General features: G+C 51.9%; 1 protein-coding gene across 2 annotated transcripts in view; it reads left to right on the plus strand.

Annotated features, from left to right (window-relative positions):
- MSI1 (musashi RNA-binding protein 1) overlaps positions 1–13,994 on the plus strand; it is a 28,758-nt gene extending 14,764 nt beyond the window's left edge. The window contains exons 5-13 of one of the 2 annotated variants that reach the window (XM_009888594.1): positions 2,791–2,839; positions 4,855–4,937; positions 5,529–5,646; positions 7,278–7,358; positions 8,651–8,707; positions 11,664–11,732; positions 11,857–12,011; positions 12,497–12,562; positions 13,518–13,994. In XM_009888594.1, coding sequence (XP_009886896.1) covers positions 2,791–2,839; positions 4,855–4,937; positions 5,529–5,646; positions 7,278–7,358; positions 8,651–8,707; positions 11,664–11,732; positions 11,857–12,011; positions 12,497–12,538 — 654 coding nt within the window. In that variant the 3' untranslated portion in view covers positions 12,539–12,562; positions 13,518–13,994. Of the gene's footprint in view, positions 1–2,790; positions 2,840–4,854; positions 4,938–5,528; positions 5,647–7,277; positions 7,359–8,650; positions 8,708–11,663; positions 11,733–11,856; positions 12,012–12,496; positions 12,789–13,517 lie in introns of those variants that run through there. The other variant, XM_009888593.1, reaches the window with a different exon arrangement.
- Positions 13,995–17,383: the final 3,389 nt, after the last annotated feature.

Raw genomic sequence — 17,383 nt, forward strand, 5'->3', positions numbered from 1 at the left:
CGCCACAATAGCTGCCCGCGGGGGGTTGCCACTCATGGCTGGTTGTGGTTGCGGGCTCGGGGTTGGTGGGAGCCGGCCGTGGTACCTCAGGGTGAAGGGTTTGCCCGGGTGTTTGGGGAGCGCTGGGCCTCAGGGAGAGCTCAGGCGGCCCAGTCGCCGTCCCCTCCCCTAGCTCCACACCAGGGGAAGGTGGTGGGATCTGGGGGTGAGGCCACACGGCCTGGGCAGGGTGCTGGAAATGGCCGTTCCCTGTGGACACAGGTGAGGCCCTTCTCCCAGCTCCGCAGCACAGTTTAGTCCGCAGCCTGTCCTGATCGCCTTTCTGGGCTCCGGCACTGCCTCCGCATCCCCCCCGGGTTGTGGGGACCTGCTTTATCTGACCTGTGCTGTCTGAGACCGCCCAACTCATCTCACCTGTTGCTTTGGAAGGAGATGAGTAGATGTTCATGCATGGGTTTTGTTAGCAATAAAAAACACTAGTTGTAGTTATACACAGAGTTTGGGCTCTGGAATTGAGTGGGGTGAGGCTGTTTCACATACGTGTATATACACCTCCCTACCTAGCTACCTATCTATCTATCTTAGATGTAGCTCGTGTCAGGAAACAGCTTTCGAATATGTTTTCACAAGATGTTTTTGGGTGCTGGATAAACACTTGCTTTTAAAGCACCAGCAGAAACTTAGGAAAAAGCTCAGATGGAGGAAGGCTGCAGCTCTCCTCTTGGCGTAGGGCGTGGGGTTTGGGATGAAGCGGTTGCACTTCTCCCAGCACCAAGTGCTTGAGCATCATGGTAGGGCCATGGCTGCTGCCCAGGACGTTGCTGCTGGGTGGTTTTGCATGTGGACGTGTGCTGGGCTCTGCCACTTGCAGCTGCTCTTTCTTACCAGGCTCTGCAAAGAAGAGGTTGTTGCTGGGGCTGATGGGACAAAGTCAGCAGCTGGGCTGTGCTTGTCCCCACTGGGTTTTTCTTTCTCATGCCCATCTGTCATCGTGATGGGTTTGTGGGGTCCGGCTACCTGAGTTGAAGTCTTAGGGAGTGGCACCGCCACAGAGTGCCATTGACACAGCCTTCTCCCAGTGTTTACTGGGGAGGAGGACAGCTATATGCCCAGCCTTTCCTGTGAACTGGATAGGGAAATAAATCTAGCTTAAAAAATTAACAAAAGCAGACAGTAAAACTTCTTGAAATGTTTTTAAGCCACATCAGGTTTCCCCCCAGCACATCACAGTTGTGCTGGCACCATGAGGGCAAATGGTGCAGGGGCAGGAGGGAGCGGCGATGGGGAATGGCAGCGTGGTGAGCTGCTGCCAGCCCCCAGCTTCTTGGCTGTGTCTGGGGAAGCTGCTGAAGAATTGCTTCGGGTATGTGTGAAGTCTGACATCCCCCATGGCTCTGACTGGATGCCTGGCACGTTTCTCAGGTGTTTGTTGACTTGGCCGAGGGAGGCTGAGCTGGGATGGGAAGAGCGCAGGAGCAGTCGGAGCCAGGTTGTCTGTTGTCTCATCTCACTCTTGTGGGGTGGGCATGTTGGACAAGCCCAAGGGCATCAAAGATGATCTCTGCTCATGACAGCACTGGAAACGTTAGCAAGGCCTCCTTCCATCCTCATGGCACGGAGGAGGAGCCGGCTGTCCTATGTTGTCCTAGGGGGCTGAGGCGAGGAGCCTCCTCCCTTCCCTGACCAGGGCTGCAGGCTCTCCATGAGCAAAGCCTGTGGCTGCCAGTGCTGGGATATGGGCAGTGCTCTGCCCTCACCAGCGGGCTGTTCCGGAGAAGGCAGCAATGCAGATGCTTCCCAGGGATGAGGCAAGGGAGTAATCCTACAGAGTTGGGGGCACACAGGGCTTGCTGCTCGGGGAACGGCTGTCTTGCATGGAGGAGGAGGAGGAGGGCCGGGGCAGCTGCTGGCCGGAGACTGCCGCCACCTCCCCTGAGCACTTGCACGTCCAGTTTCATAATCGGATTAAGGCAGTGGTATTAGAGAGGAGGGATGGGTCAGTGGGACAGGTTTACACTGGAGCTTACACGGAGGGGATTGAAGTGTATTTTTTAACCCCACTCGGCCTGACCTGCGGAGCGGTGCAGATGCGCCTCTGCAAGGCAACACCCAGCGGGAAGATGGGGGAAAAAGTGGCACCAGGCGGTGATGTGCTCACCAGGGAGGAGAGCAGCCCCAGGCCGGCTGGGGGATGGGATCCTGCCGCCCCTCCCCCCGGGAAGGCAGCCCTGCTCAGGCCTTGCAGTAAATTTGCTCTAATTACAGCCTCCAGCAGTGGGAAACCTCACTTAGAGGAAAGGCTCCTCTGGGGTGGGGGCGGGGGCGCTTCCCAGCTTTCCCAGGCAGGCTCTGTTGTCTGAGGCCTCCGCTTCCCCTGTCGCTGGGAGGCCCCTTATTCCTCTCCCCTCTCCAGCTTTGCTTCTCTCCCCCCCCCTTTAATTCTCCTCTCCTTTGAGGCCGGGATTTGGGAACAATGCCTTCCCTGCTCCTTGCCCCCCGGCTGGAGCCGCAGGCAAACAATCGGGGCCGCTTGCTGCCAGGGGCCGGGCCGAGGGGGCTCAGCTCTGCAGCACCTGCCCCGGGCTGGTGGGGGGACCATGCTGGTTGTGGCAAGGGGGTGTGCCTGGTGTGGAAGCTGATGTGCGTATATGTGCACACCCCATTTCCTTCTTGGGGACGAGAGGTCTTGTCTTGATCCCCTCTGGTTTGGGGAGGGGCAGCTCTGTGCAAATGAGTTGAAGGATGCTCATGGCGACAGTAATGATCTGATCTGAGCCCTTGTCTTTGCAGGTGGACGACGCGATGCTGATGTTCGACAAGACAACCAACCGACACCGAGGTGAGAGCAGCCTTCTGGCAGTAGGAGAGGGAACTGCAGAGGGTTTGCCTCCTGTCTTGTGTAGGGAGGGGTTAGTATCCCAGGAGCAGGGCATGCGGGTCGCAGCTGCTCTTTATCTTGCCTCCAGTCGCCCCATCCTTTTGCATCTGCATCCTTTACCAGCGTCCCTTGCAGCACAGAGGGCTTTTGTCCAGTGCGTTTCCTGTGCTGTAAACTCGCCGAGTTGCAGATATGTGAGAGGAGGCGGCCCCCTCCCCTGCCCACTTACCTCTGTGGCTCCAGCCCACAGTGTGTGTCTTACCTTGTCCCAAGTAATCTGAGCTCTGGGAAAGCTGACACGAGAGCCTGAAGAGTGCCTGCCTCTCACCCCTTCCTCGGCCTGGAGCCCACTTGTGCTCCCAGGTCACCTTTTCTTACCCGAGCCTTGTCGGTGGAGTTTGGTTACAGGATGGGAGCAAGGCTGTAATATTTATACTGTCTGGACGCAGCCCACCCTTGGGCATCCCTGCCTCCCGCTTTCCCGGTGAGTCTTCAGACTGACTACCCAGTGGCGTGGCAGGGCTCGACAGCAGCAAGCATTGCACCAGCTCAGAGATTTACTGGCAACAACTTAACCTGCAAATTTAGCTATAGCGTCTTCCAAATCAGGGCCAGTAGCAGCCCCGTGCTGGGCCACTCTCATGTCTGTGTGTTGTTTGAAGCACTTCCAAGCACCTCTGCCCCCAGATCAGTGAGGGAACGCTCCCTTCTGCTCTCTCTATACTGTGTGGCATTCAGGTTTTTACTTTTTTCTAAAGCCATTGGATGTACACTGGTTGCCTGGCCTAGGATGTTGTTCTGGCTTCATCTTGAAAGGGAAGAAGTGTTAACTCCTGTTCTTCGCATGATGCCTCCCAGTCATTAGTCAATAGAAGAATTGTCGGGCGTTTTGGAAGGAGCGGGAAGAGCCGCTAGCCGCTGTGTGGGCAGCATGGGGCTCTGCCCAGGGCGCAGCAGGTCTAGTGGGGGTCTCATGGGGCTCGGGACTGGTTTCAGTGTCAGGGTTTTGCTCGTGAGCTCCCAAGCCCCTCTGCTCATGGGTGTTGAGGTGAATGGTGTGAAACTGCCTGGGTATAGACAGACTGAGGAGTTTATGGAGAAACTTTTCTGGCAGGATGGAGAAAAAGTGGGGCTCTGAGCAGCAGATCCCTGTCTGTTTTTAAAAGTTATTTTACAGCACCATGGAATTGGCCAGCGGAAAGCTGTGCTTAATCCCAGCTTGCTTGTAAGGCAAGCTTAAAGACATCCTCCCACCTGCCTCAGTTTTCCGGAAGCGGCTGCAATCAGCTGAGAGGAGTTTAGCCTGTCCACCAGAGCTGGTCTTTGCCAAAACTGTCAGCAAAGGGGTTGGTGAGAGAAAGGATGTGTGAGCGTGGGCCAGGGGCCAGGAACACCCTGTCCTGTCCTACTCCAGATACTAACCTTACTTTAGTGAAACTTTGCAAATCGCTTTGCTTGTGTATATCTGTCTTGCTCTGTACAACTGCATTGCTGGTATTTGCCTGCTTGTACAAGGCTTTATGACTGGTGAGGAAACGCACAGGGCGTTACTGCTGGTGGGGTGCGTTTAGTGAGGGTGGTGATGTCCTGGCAAGCAGCTGTTCATTTCTCTACCAACCCTCTTTGTGTGAGTGTCTGCTGGGATCCTCCTCAGCAGTATCAACCATGTGGTTTGCTTTGCAATTAGCAAAGGTAAGAAAAAAATACTTGGTTTTGAGAGCAGTTGGGTTCAGAGAGGGTAGGAAGCACAGAGAGAGGAGGAAAGGGGAATCTGTAAGGGGATGGTCCTGTTCTTCTTGTGCATAAAAGCAGGATTTGCTGGAGAGGGAAGATGAGTGACAGCCGTTTTAGAAAGGGCCAATTGTACCATCCTAGAAGCCTGTGGCTCCTTCTCTTCTGCGAATAAAAGGATGTGGGTAGCAGGTGCAAACTGCACAGAGCTCTGACCTGATTGAGGAGTTTTGCCTTTTCTTCAGGGTTTGGGTTTGTCACATTTGAAAGCGAAGACATTGTGGAAAAAGTCTGTGAAATCCACTTCCATGAGATCAACAACAAAATGGTAAGTGTCTGGGGCAGGACGTGGGGGAGAAGGGGCAGAGGTATGGGACAGAGTGGGGCAGTGGCATAGGGGTAGGGTCCCAACACACTTTCCTCTGCAGTGGGGAATTGGATTGAGTGTTTTCCCCCAAATCACAGCAGCTTGTCTGGGAAAGAAACTCGCAGTGTGGAGGTGAACCAGCACAATACCGAGCTTTCAAGGAGAAGAGCTAACTGTAACGAGGAATTATGCAGTATGTGAAGGTTTTGAAATTACTCAAAACCTCTTGGTGGCCTGTGAAGGGAGCAGGTTTTACCAGAAATGAAGAAAATTAGGCTTTGAGGCCCTGGTGCAGGGCCAGGCAGAGCATCGAGGGCAGCTGCAGGAGGAGAAAAGCAGTGTTTGAGTTCCCCATTGCCTGTGGTGTGGGCAGAGGGAGGAGGAAGGCTGGAAGCGTGCAGGCCAGAGGCAGGGATGCCAGGGAAGGACAGCGGGATGGGCTGCTGGCCGTGACTGGGGCTGGGGGTTGCTGTCACAGCCCGCAGCCCTGGGCTCTGTGGCACCGCTGTGTGCTGGTGTCAGCCGAGCCTGATCCTCACTTTCTTGTGGCAGGTGGAGTGTAAAAAAGCCCAGCCGAAGGAGGTGATGTCCCCAACGGGCTCGGCACGAGGGCGGTCCCGAGTCATGCCTTACGGGATGGATGCCTTCATGCTCGGGATCGGCATGCTGGGTAAGCCCAAGGACAGATCTCCTCCCCAGCGCCCGGTCGTGCCAGGCAGCAGCTTAGAGGTTTTATTCCGGGAGCGGGCAGGGCGGCCAAGGGCAGCTGTCCCTGGTGCAGGGCTGGGGACGCTGGAGGGGTGCCGGGACCTGTTTGCGATCACAACTTGCCCTCTGGTGGCACCTGGAAAAACTGCAAACTTGTCACTGCTGCCCTGTGACAGCCAGAGCTGGCCGTGCACAGCCATGTGCTGGGCAGCTCTGGCCCTCTGCAACTCTGTTAACGGTCCTGCAGTACCATAGCATGTAGACTGTAATTCTTTAATCGCTCTCGTGGAATACGATGTAACTACATAGCTGAACCGACTGTGGAGTAATCTGTGCTCAGGCATCTTCCTCCCACGCTTCTACAGGCTTTCTGATGAATTAGTTGATTAAAGAGCTCCCGAGCTTCTAATTGAAACAGTGATCCATATCCTCATGCCTCATCCACGTCCTCAGTGCCATTTAAAGACTATAAAATGCCCTTAAAGTTCTAGTTAAGCTTTGTCTCACTTTGTTCCCCCACTCTTAGCAAGTATCTGGTATTGCAAGGAAAACTGTACACTTATTGTGGGACTGTCTTGTAAGGAGAAATTGGTGACAAGCAGCCTGGGTTCTCATGTCTGTCCATGATTCTGAGGCATACGTGTTCAGATACAAGATTAAAAGAAGGAAAAAGTCCTCTGTAGCCTCTGCTTCCAGGTCTACAAACCCTTGTGCTTGGATCTGAGAGTCAGGCATGATCCCTTCAGCACGGGTGCTTTTCCTGGTTTCTCTCCCTCCCTGTATTTGTTCTAGCCAGGCTTGAGCCAAACCAAGAGCACGCTGTTTGTGCAGGATCATCACTGGTGTTACTGGGCAGGGTGTACTCAGCCTGGCTCTCCTTGCTAGGCCTGCTGAGTAGCAGTTAGTCACTGAACAGAACCCCAAAAAGGGCATTTTTTTCCCCAATGTTTGCACTTGACTTATTGAAGGAAAATAAATCTCCAGCCTGTGGTTTTGGGTTTTGCCTTTTCTAAGCCATCTGAATTTTATAGTGGCAAGGCTCAAGCTGAGTCACTGGGAAATCCAGGTACTCACGTCTTGGGAGATCGCAAATCAAATATTCATCTCTGAGTCAATGCCCTGTGTTCTCACAGGCTTGTTCTGTATAGGTGGTCAGCTTCCCGGGGAATGGCAGGAATTGTCTTCCTGCCCGGCGCCAGGAAGAAGCGCTCTGCGTGCATTCGCCAGCACTTCTAGTGCACAAGTGACTCAGAGCTATTCAGCCATTCAAATGCCCCCACCTCCCTGATCTCCTCCTGTTTTGCAAATCCAGCTGATGCATCAGAAAGCCTTAGTCTGCAGAGCCATGAGTTTCTGAGAAGGAAACCTCCATGCCCTTACATGTTTGGAGCCAGGAAAGAATTAAATGGACCTGCTAAAACTCTTCTGCAGACTTGCATGTGTGCAGACTCGGCCAGCAATTTCCTGGGGTTTCTGCTATTAGCCCTGTTTGTCTTTTCTAGCACTGATGGTCATGCTGCTCTTGAGCAGGCAGGCACTAAGGACATGGACCCTGTGAGCTTGCAGTAACAAAGCCCTTTTGTCTTCCCCTAGGTTATCCAGGCTTCCAAGCTGCCACCTACGCGAGTCGAAGTTACACTGGCATTGCACCTGGCTACACTTACCAGTTCCCTGGTGAGTGGTGCTCCCTGCTGGGTTTTTTGGTCTGCCTTCCGGTGATGGGAGTCCCTGGCATGATCCGTGACCCAGGCTCTGCCCCCTTTCATGCTTTCCCCTGTTTGGTCTTTCTTTAAATTGGAGACGGATGTGGAAGGGGGAGGGGAGAAGCCCTGGAATAGGTGGGAACAGCCTGTCCTTCATTAGGATTATCCTCATAGTCCAGTGGCAGGAAAAGCCCAAGGCGTCTCTGACGCCCTTTATGTTAGCCTCCTCCATAGGGCTGCTGCTGTGACACAGAAGGGGCCCTGCAGCTCTGCCTGTCTCGCTGCCTTTGTGTGTGTCTGTCTCTCTTTACCAGAGTTGCCACCGCTCTGAAAGTAGCACGGGATTTTAAAACGTGGCTTTCCATGGGCCAGGGAACTCCTAAGCACCCAAAACGCAGGCGCCTGCAACACTGTAGTTGTGTTCTGAACAGCGCCTGGACCACTCACAGCCTCCAGAAAATATCTGCTGGGGTGGTGGGCTGCAGATCCCCCTCAAACTGGGTGGTTTCAAGTTCCCTACGTCACCATGTGCTCAGAACATGGACTCTGCGATCAATGGCTGGAGCCTGCTGTGCCACAGCTGCTCTGAGCTTTCTGGGGCCTCTTCTTCCTCCTGTTCCCTGCGAGGCAAGGGAACAAGGCAGAACACACTTAAGGAAAAGACTGTCTTGCTATTTTCTAGAGAAGTGGCAACTCCGAGCATCCCTTCCTTTACTCCGTCCCTGAGTGTGATGGTTTATATATGAAGTCTTGATGTTAGGGGCTGGGAACGGGAAATTTCCTCTTTGCCTGAGGCGAGCCCAGGCTGACTGTGGCTGAAAGTTGCTGTTGCCTCCTAGCTGTCTGGAAGCTCTCTGTGAATCCAGTTTATGGGTCTCAGTCATAGGGGCTTCAAGTGCCTCATTGTAAACCTGTGCCCAGATGAGGGTGGCACATACTGAGCACCCACTGGCATTGAAGCCCAGAGGTCAGATTGGATGGGTCGCAGAGCGGTGCTCCAGGGCAGACCTGAGGCTGCACAGTGAAGCTTGCACTTGCCCTGCCTTGGCCAGATTTATTCTAAGTATAAACGGATCCTTTCAGTCTCCAGGGCAGGAGTCCAGCACCTTTCAGCACCAGTTATAAATTAATTTAAAGAAGGCACTGACCTGGTCGCAGTCTGGCTGCAGGCTGCTCCCCCAGCAGACCCCGCTGCCGTCTCTCTGCGGGGTCTCCCTCGGGGCGTTTGATGAGTTCCTAAGCTGTCTTGCATTTCGTTTTTAGAGTTCCGTGTAGAGCGGACCCCTCTCCCGAGTGCCCCCGTCCTCCCTGAGCTCACAGGTCAGTCCCGCTCATTTCCTAAACTCACAAGCTGGAAGGGGAGAAGGGGGCTTTGGGCTGTTCCAGTGGTGTTGCTGCTCCACAGCCTGGCGCAGTTAGACTGGAAACGTTCCTTATTTCCTCTTCCATCTGTACGAGCTCCATCCAAAGCTGGGGCTGGAAAGATGGAGAGGCAATCAGAGCCATGTGTATTGCCTCTGAGAAGGGCAATGCAGGTCAAACTAAATGAAGGCATGTAATCCTTAGATGGTGTTTCCTGCTGCTTGCCTTGGTTTTAGCTCCTCGCCTTAGGCTGGGTGTAAACCAGATACGGAAAACTCCAGCGAGCAGTGTGACTTCTTAAAGGTCTACAAATGACCTTAACCTGAGCTGCTGCAAGGATGAGATTTGGAGTGCTGGGAGGAGGGAGAGGGTGTGGGGACACTCCTGGTTACCCTAATCCCATTTCCCTGTGCAGGAGGGGCAGCAGGGAATGCTCTCCCCACTCTGGGTGGCGCAGCTCCCCAGCTACTCCCACACAGGCTTCCTGGGCAGAAGTAAGCGTGGTGGGACTCTACAAAGTCCTGCAGTGGTTGTAGGGAACTGTGGAATGAAATGGGGGCAGAGGACCGTTCTTCAGGGACTAGTCCTGGCTCAGTGTCCTCACAGTGCGAATACCCTCTGGATCCTCAGCCCTTGGACTGTGTGCAGTGTGCTCTCCCTAGGTGATGCTCCTCCTGTCTACTTTCCCTTCCATGGCCATGTTTTCCCCAGCTCTGTCCTGTCCATGATTTTTGTCGTAGAAAAGCAGCTTTGTGTAGCGTCCTGCTCCCCGTGTGCCATCTCATCTCCGTGGTGTTCCTCCTCTCCAGCGCTTCCTTGCCCCGAACTGTTTCAGGGTTTGAATCTCTCTGCAATGGGGGTGTGGAAAAGCTTCCTGAGAAGCTTTCCTGGAATTATTAGTACCAACAGGCTTGAAAGGGCGTTTCTGTTGCACAGAACTGTGTTGATCCTCAGGGAGTCTCCGTCCTGAGGATGCTGAGGTTGGCAGCCACCACTGAACAAATTGCCCTGAGGAAGGCAGGGGGAGACCAAATCCTGGCTCCCTCTTAATAAAACCCTTCCCTGACACCATGTGTGCAACTGCATATGCACCCGACCCCCACCTCTGAGCCCTTTGGTCACCAAGCAAAGGAACTGTGGGTCCAGTTGTTTATTTACATGTGTGTTTTTCAGCAAAACCCATAAAATATGTAGAGCAATGTTGGTGACTTGGCAAAAGTGCTTTTCCCTCCAAGGTCCATCCCTGGCTGCACTGTGCCTTTTCCTAGCGGAGGTGAATCGCCTGGGGCCTGGCTGTCACTGCTGGCTGGGGTGCACCAGGGCTCTGTACAACAAGAAGTTATTAATGCTGCTGGCCTGGCTGGGTGCCACATTAGCTTACAGTCCTGAGTGTCTCGCTGAAGTACCAGCTGGGGATCGTGGCATTCTTCCCTTCCCGTTACGCTTACCTACTGTTAAACAGTCCCTGTGCAGCCTCTTGGCTAGGCCAAGAGCTGCGATTCCCATGTATAGGCTGGAGTTGGTCCCATGAAGGGCAGGGCCCCCTTCGTTCCTACAAAGGCCCAGCGAGCTGTGCAGTGCTCGAGGGCCCTTGTGCCTTCAAGTGGATGTACGCGCGTAAATGGGCTGCGCTTTATGGGCTTGGCAAGTGGGACTGAGATGAGGGGATGGCACAAGCAGGGATGATTGCTCCAGCACGCAGGGAGCTAACATGCAGGTGCTTTGTCATCACAACACAAACCTGGTGTCTCAGTAGACAGACTGCAAAGGCAAGAAGGGTTTTTCCTGGAAAAAGAACTGGAGATTTTTTGAGAAGACCTGGCCTCCTTTCTTGGTAAAACCGCATTCATTCAGCTGCATGTTAGGGACTTGAAGCAATGATGGGGTAGGAGGGTGGCTGCCACAGCCTTTCCTCCGCAGAACAGCATCTTTGGGGGTGACGCAAAGCAGCAACATGCTCACGTTGGCCCAGGGCCCGTAATGAGCGGCTAACCCAGATATAAGCCTCATATGACGTTTGCTTGAAACAGGCTGGTGCCTGCTACTAAATATTCCCTTATAAGCTAGTCTGGGTTTCAGCCTTAACGCGATTGATTTGTTCTGACCTCTTTTTATGGTGCTCTAAACAGAATCACAGTGAATTTCACATTCAAGCATGAAATGCTGACCCAGTCATTTTAAGGGCAAAGAGAAGCATACTGGCTAGATGCCTCCTGCCCCGAGGGCTGAATGCCTGTGGCAGTAGAATTGGGAATTAGAACTGCTACATATAAATTAAGACTTACTGGTTTAATTAAGCCGTTTGTAGTTCCTGCTCCCTAGGTATGTTTCCTGCTCTTCTACAATGAACAGCAAGGGGCTGAGCAGTTCAGGAGCAAAACTCAGAGTGGGGAGGATGGTGGGTGCGTCTTGAGAAGAGTAGAGAAACAGGGAGAAAGAAGCTATTAAACTGTTATTCAAGAATAGTACTAACAGACAGAGAAGACAGGCTGAGCCTCAGGACACTGAGCTGCCAGCTGCTGTCCCTGAGCTGCTGCGTTTCTCCACATTTACGGCCAAAATCTGCATCTGTAGTTTCAGATTAACTGCATCTTGCAAGCTAAGTAGCGACAGGATGCATCTGATACTGCCCAATTCTGGTTCAGCTCTTCCACGTCATGCCCTCAGCTGCTGCAGGGGGTGGGCTTAGCAGAGCATGGCTAGTGAGTTCCCCCAGATATTCGCTGTGCAAAAGGATACCACTAAGTGCGAGGCTGTGCACTCCTCTGTTGTCATCCTTGGATGTCCTGTGTGATGCACTAAGCTGATATGTCTGTGTGGGTCTGGTATTTTGCAGTGGAGAATAAAGGCTCCTGCTGAGGAGTTTCCCATGTAGCCACAGTGCCCCTGAGATGCCTATTCCTTCTTTTTTCAGCAATCCCCCTCACTGCGTATGGACCAATGGCAGCAGCAGCGGCTGCGGCAGCTGTGGTGCGAGGGACAGGTAACTGCCACTTTCCTCCCCAGCGCGGTGTCTGTCACGGAGGTTTGCGATGGGCTGTGGGAGGGGGGTGGGACGGGGTTGCATTTTTGGGATCTTCACTCTGTAGTTTTGCTGCCTCCCGTAGGTTCCACCCCCAGTCGCACCGGTGGATTTCTGGGCACCACCAGCCCTGGGCCGATGGCAGAGCTTTATGGAGCCGCCAACCAGGACTCAGGGGTCAGCAGTTACATCAGCGCTGCCAGTCCAGCCCCGAGCACCGGCTTCGGCCACAGCCTAGGAGTGAGTGTTCCCTGTCAGGCTCTGCGCAGGGGGAGGACGATGGAGAGTGGCAAGGAGGAAGTGGAGATGCAGGGGAAGGGGCTGCATCTCCACGTGGCGATGGAGGTTGGCAGCAGTGGGTGGCCCCTTCTCAGCCCACAGCCTGCTTTCTGGTTAAGAAATACCACCCACGGCAGCATCTGCCATGCCACCGCTGAGCCCCAGACTGCTCTTGGAGCCCACATCCCTGGGTTCTGCTGGCTCTGTGTGGCCACCACTCAAGGTCCCGATCTCCAGACCTTTCTGTGATCTGGCACAGACTTTCCAAGAGCCCTTCTTGGCCCTAACACAGTGTCCCGCAGGGTGATGTGCTCTTTAGACCTGGCATCTCCAACTGAAACCAGCTTTCCCAGCATCTGGGATGTGACTGAATTTGTTGTGGTAGTAGTTCTCCTTCACTTTTCTTTTGGTTGCTTAAGAGTGGTGTTTTAACTCGTTCTTCACAGGGTCCCTTGATTGCAACAGCTTTTACCAATGGGTATCACTGAAGCTGGGGACCAAGGAGGCAGGAGGTAAGAGAGCTTTGAACAGGAATGGGTAACGAGAGGCAGGAAGTTCTGAGCTGGCCCCTGTGCTTAGGCTCTCTGCAGGAGCTGTGGATGCCGCTGTGAGGCTCGCTGGCCTGACCCAGCCTGTGGGAGGAGTCTTGTGGCCAGCCTGGGGCTCTCTTCTGCACCAGAGGCTTGGCAGGTTGGGTTCTTACCTTGTGCTACCCAGGCTGGGAGCGCTGTGGAGAGATTGCTTAGTGTCTGGGCGCAAACGGGAAAAAAATGGGAGCACTGATAGAGGAAAGGTCTGCAGGGTTGGCCAGAATCACAACCCAGTGGTGATCCTGAAAGACAAGCTTAGCTTACCTGCGTGGCTGGGGAAATCTCCTCCATGTAGCTGGTTGTTCTCGCTGCTACTGAGACCACTGTGTCTGGGGAGTGAGGTTTTTCCTCTCCTTCCTGGGAAAAGGGCAGAAAGAAAATCTGAGTCTGATCAGTTCTGTTTCTGGTCCTCAGATGTGCCTGAGGGGGGAACTGCTTTGCAAATGTGGCTGAAGTTAGCTGGCTTAAAGTTTTAAAAAAACCTACAACTTTTCAAAAACAAGGGCAAAAACTTGCGGGGAATAGTGTCCAGACAGGAGCCCGTGGCAGCCTGGCAGGGCTGCACTGAGCTGAGTGCTGGAGAAATGGCTGGACCCCGCTACATCACGGGCCTCCCGGGGGCAGGAGTGCCACAGGTCCAGGCAGGCAGGCTGCACAGTGTGTGGGGCCTTGTTTCCCAGGCCTGTGCGTTGCCATTAACGATGGAAGCATCTCTGCCATGCCCTATCGCTGTGCCAGCGAGATGCAGAGCAAGTCTGTGTTGGGGCAAGTTTGGGTATCGGGTATTTCTGTCAGATCACACTGGAAGAAAATCCCAGGAGAGAAGCTGCTGGTTGCTCTAGATCCTGTCGCTTCCCTCCCCTGCTGTGTCCTGCAGATTCCCCAGTGACCTAACCGAGGACAGCGGCTGGAGGATCTGGTGAGCCTCGGGGGATGAGCCAAGGTTACCTTTTTCTTGAATCAAACTGCACACTGCCGGCTGGCTGCCAGGCTCCTGCCGCCCTGCCCTGATCTCTCCCTTTGACCAGACCACACTGGACTGAACCCGAGGAGATCATCTCGCTTTCTTACTAACCACCGACGGTTTACGCTTCCCCCCTCCCTGCCCCCAGCCCACCGATTCTTCTTTTATTTATTTTATTAGCTGTTAGTTTTATTTTTTTATTTTATTTTTTTATCTTTTTTTGGGGGGGCTACCCCTTCTTTTTGTTGTTTGCTCTTTCCCGAGCTAGTAGGTATATTTTATGAATTGGCTTTGTGATTGTGTTAGGTAGTTTTTATTGAGGAGTATTTTTATTTGGCTTTGAAACTGTTTTGAATATTTTCAACTCTGTTGTTGTTGTCGTCAGTGTTTTTAAAGCACGGTATGTAATAAGAATGCAGTTCTGAAGGGAAGAAAGAGACACAGAGAGAGCAAAGGCTGAGAGGAACTGATGTATTTCTATTTTTTTTAAAGAAACTGTTTTTAATTGTTTCTGTTTTGTAAATGTGAGGCTTTGAAAAGTGTGAAACTCCAAGGATCCGAAAACGTTGGACATCGCTATGGAACAAAACAAATGTATATTTTGCTAAGTGAAAAACACTATCCTTACAGCTGAAAGATTTTTTTTTTTTTCCTAGGTTTAGTTTTATGTGGGGTTTTCTTTTTCCTCCTGTATAATATGTAAATATCGCGAGCTGAACCTGGCTGCCGCCTGCAGCCTGGCTCCAAGGAGCAGCTCCAGGTCCTGGACTTGGTGCCGCAGTGTGAGCAATACTCTCCAGCAGAATCCTAACAGGACTCCGTTCTTTTTTTGTACACCTTTTACTGTAAGATTTTAAGACCTCTGATGAGATGAAAGGGGGGGGGTGGGGGTGGGGGTGAAACGTACCGGCCATCGGCTGGTTTGCTGGGCTCCGTAGTGCCAGCCTCTGGTTTGGCTTTAGGTAAAGGGCTTTACCGCCATCGCTTGTCTTGGTTACTTTGAAAGGAATTCACTCTCCAAACACTATCGCTTGTGTCAAGATTTCCTGGGAAAGGGGATCCTCCTCTGGAGGTGAGGGTATCGGAAGGGGTGTTGGCCGGGGCCAGGGGCAGATTTGGGTGGTCGTTCTCTGAAGGGTGGGGTGCTGGGTTGGGGAGTCATTAATGGGGGAGAAAAGCATTAGGGTGGTGATTTGGGGGCGGGTTAAGGGCTTCTCAGGGATTATATGAATTATGGAATTGCAGCTTCCCATTTGCTTTACTCTGTGTTCTGAAGACCGTGGGAATTTGTCTGTTGTCCTGTGTGGGGGTGATCTGGTCCCTTCTCCAGAACCTGCCGGGGCTTCCCCTGGCATGGTGCTGGCCCCGACTAACGAGCTCTCTGCCAGGGGAAGCCTCCAGCAGGAGTACATGGGGCAGGTTTGGGTCTGGATTTCAGTGAACCAAAGACCTTGTTAAGGGGGGTGATTAAGCCTTTTATTAAGATGCAGCCAAACTCTTTTCCCAGGGAAATAACAGGTTCATCTTAACTTTTAAAAATCATTCCCTCTCTTCCCCCAAACTGAGCCCCTGTAAGGGAGAGGGGCGTTTAGAACAGGACTGGGAGGGCCACAGTGCCCACAGGGCCCTTCTTCTCTTCCATCCCTCCCCTGTCTGCCGGAGCTTGTCCTGACCTGGGCGATGCGTTTGGAGAGTTCTGTTTAGGTAAGAGGGTACTTAACAGATTAGTACTGAAAACACAAAGCAATAATTTTTCTTACTGAGACAAGAGTCTGTATGTCTGTTTTTTTAAATATTTCCTAATTAAAGAAGAGCTGCATTTTATTGGGTTTATTTTTATTCTATATACTTCAAATTTGGGTCTGCGGACAGCGCTTTCCTCCCTCTTGGTATATGCGCTGAACTGCTTCTGTGCCCCCTCCAGACATCCAAGGCCAGCTGTGCTGCTGCTGGGCTGTGATTCACTCTCTGGCCAGTGCTGCCACTGCCTGGAGGCTGGGGCTCCGGTTTCAGGGTGGGCATTTTTTTTTAAAAGAAATAAAGCTGTGTTTTTAAGCCAGTAAGTTATTACACTCCAATGTTTGTTCTCTCCACACCTGTAACCCTTTTTCCAGATTTCAGTTTTAAATTCCTAATAAATTATTTGAAAACTGTCCTTTTCTGTCTTTATTTGGGGGTGGGACATTTTCAAGTGGAGGAGATTTCAGGTGAACTGGGACCTGGCAAGAGTCGCATCCTGCCATTAGGATAAAAGCCCCAGGCCCGGGCTCTGCGTTCTGCTCCCCGACTTTGGCAGTGGCCCAGTTTATAATGTGAGGCAGGTCTGGTTTTAATAGACGTCATGTCTCTCCTCTACATCAGAGTTTTTGTGTAGATATTTGTAGGTGCAAGAAAGGATGAGATAGTGTGGTGCTTAGAAGTTTGGCTCAGATGCTCTGGATTCGATGACTGGTGGACCAAGGAGGCGAGATCTGAGAAAGTAAAATGTGGGGATGGGAAGGGAAGAAAAGTCCTTAACAGCCAACAGTACAAGCGAAAGGGGAATTCTAACAGTATGAAATAGGAGGGAACCCTGTGCAGCAGGTCTTAATTATAGAGAATCCTTAAAAATAATCCAAGGCTCAACCCTGTAAGTTTAGGAACCCGTTGCAAGTTGGGATGTTCTCACAAGCCTACTGGGCACCAGCAGCTTTGGTATGCAGCACAGGTTGGGGGAAACCAAAAATAGCATTGGTGGAAAAATCTTTACCCTGCTGTTATTTTTCTCATGAGGCACTCTTGTAATGCTCATATGTTCCCTTTCCCACACTTGGTGACCCTCTTGTTGAATTAAAATGTATGAAATCCAAGATATGACAGTATTTTTTATTTGTGGCTTAAAAAGGACAGTTTACTGGAAATTTTCCTGGCAACATCAATAATAAATCAGACATTGAGAAGTGAGGAAAAAGGAGCCACAGAGTTTTAAGGTTGACAGGTAAGAGAACAGAGAAATAATGAAAAAAAAAAGAGCAAAGGTGGACAAAGAAGCAAAGGGAAAAGAGAACAATTAAATAGATATTGAAGGGAAAGTCAGCAGATTGATCTGTAGGCAAAAAATGAAATCCTTGTTTCTGAACTAACTGGTACAGACTGTCCTTTACATTAGCCTTTAATGTTTGTTCAGTGTTCTCACTCTTAGGACACGAGAATCTTGACTCTAACTCAGCATCTGTTTGGCTTTAGCTAACCTGTGAGTTAGGGAATCCCAGAGAATCAGAGAGCTTGTGAGAGATAAAAAAAGTCGGAATGGTTCTGGTGATTCACCAGCATGTCTGCCTTTAGCTAGATGTCCTATGGCTATGTCAACATCCTACGGATACCATGGGCACCCTGGTATAGTTTCAGCCACTGTGAGGGGAAGATGACCTCATCGTCCCTTATAGAAAAATGCATTTGAACCTACTGAAGGGTGCTGAACCCTAAGCTTCCTGAATAAGCACTCATACATTCAGCTGTTGTGGAAAGGTGGGCTTTGCGTCTTTCCCTGCTCTTAAAAACGAAAGGCTTGCTTGTTGCTTTATAAATAAATGCAGATCTCACTATCAAGTGAGCAGTCTAGGATCTGTATCTTGAGTGTGTAAAAACGCCAACCTGTAGCCCTGAGAGCGTTAGAGCCTCTGGGGTCTGAACATGAGTGCAGTACTTTGGACTTGCCTCTGGCTGACTCAAGGAAGCTTTTTCTTACCCTTTTTTTAACCTTATTTCAAGGTTCCTAACTCGCCCCATGCCTTAGCATA

This window comes from Charadrius vociferus, unplaced genomic scaffold, assembly GCF_000708025.1.
Source record: "Charadrius vociferus isolate BGI_N301 unplaced genomic scaffold, ASM70802v2 scaffold917, whole genome shotgun sequence".
NCBI lineage: Eukaryota > Metazoa > Chordata > Aves > Charadriiformes > Charadriidae > Charadrius > Charadrius vociferus.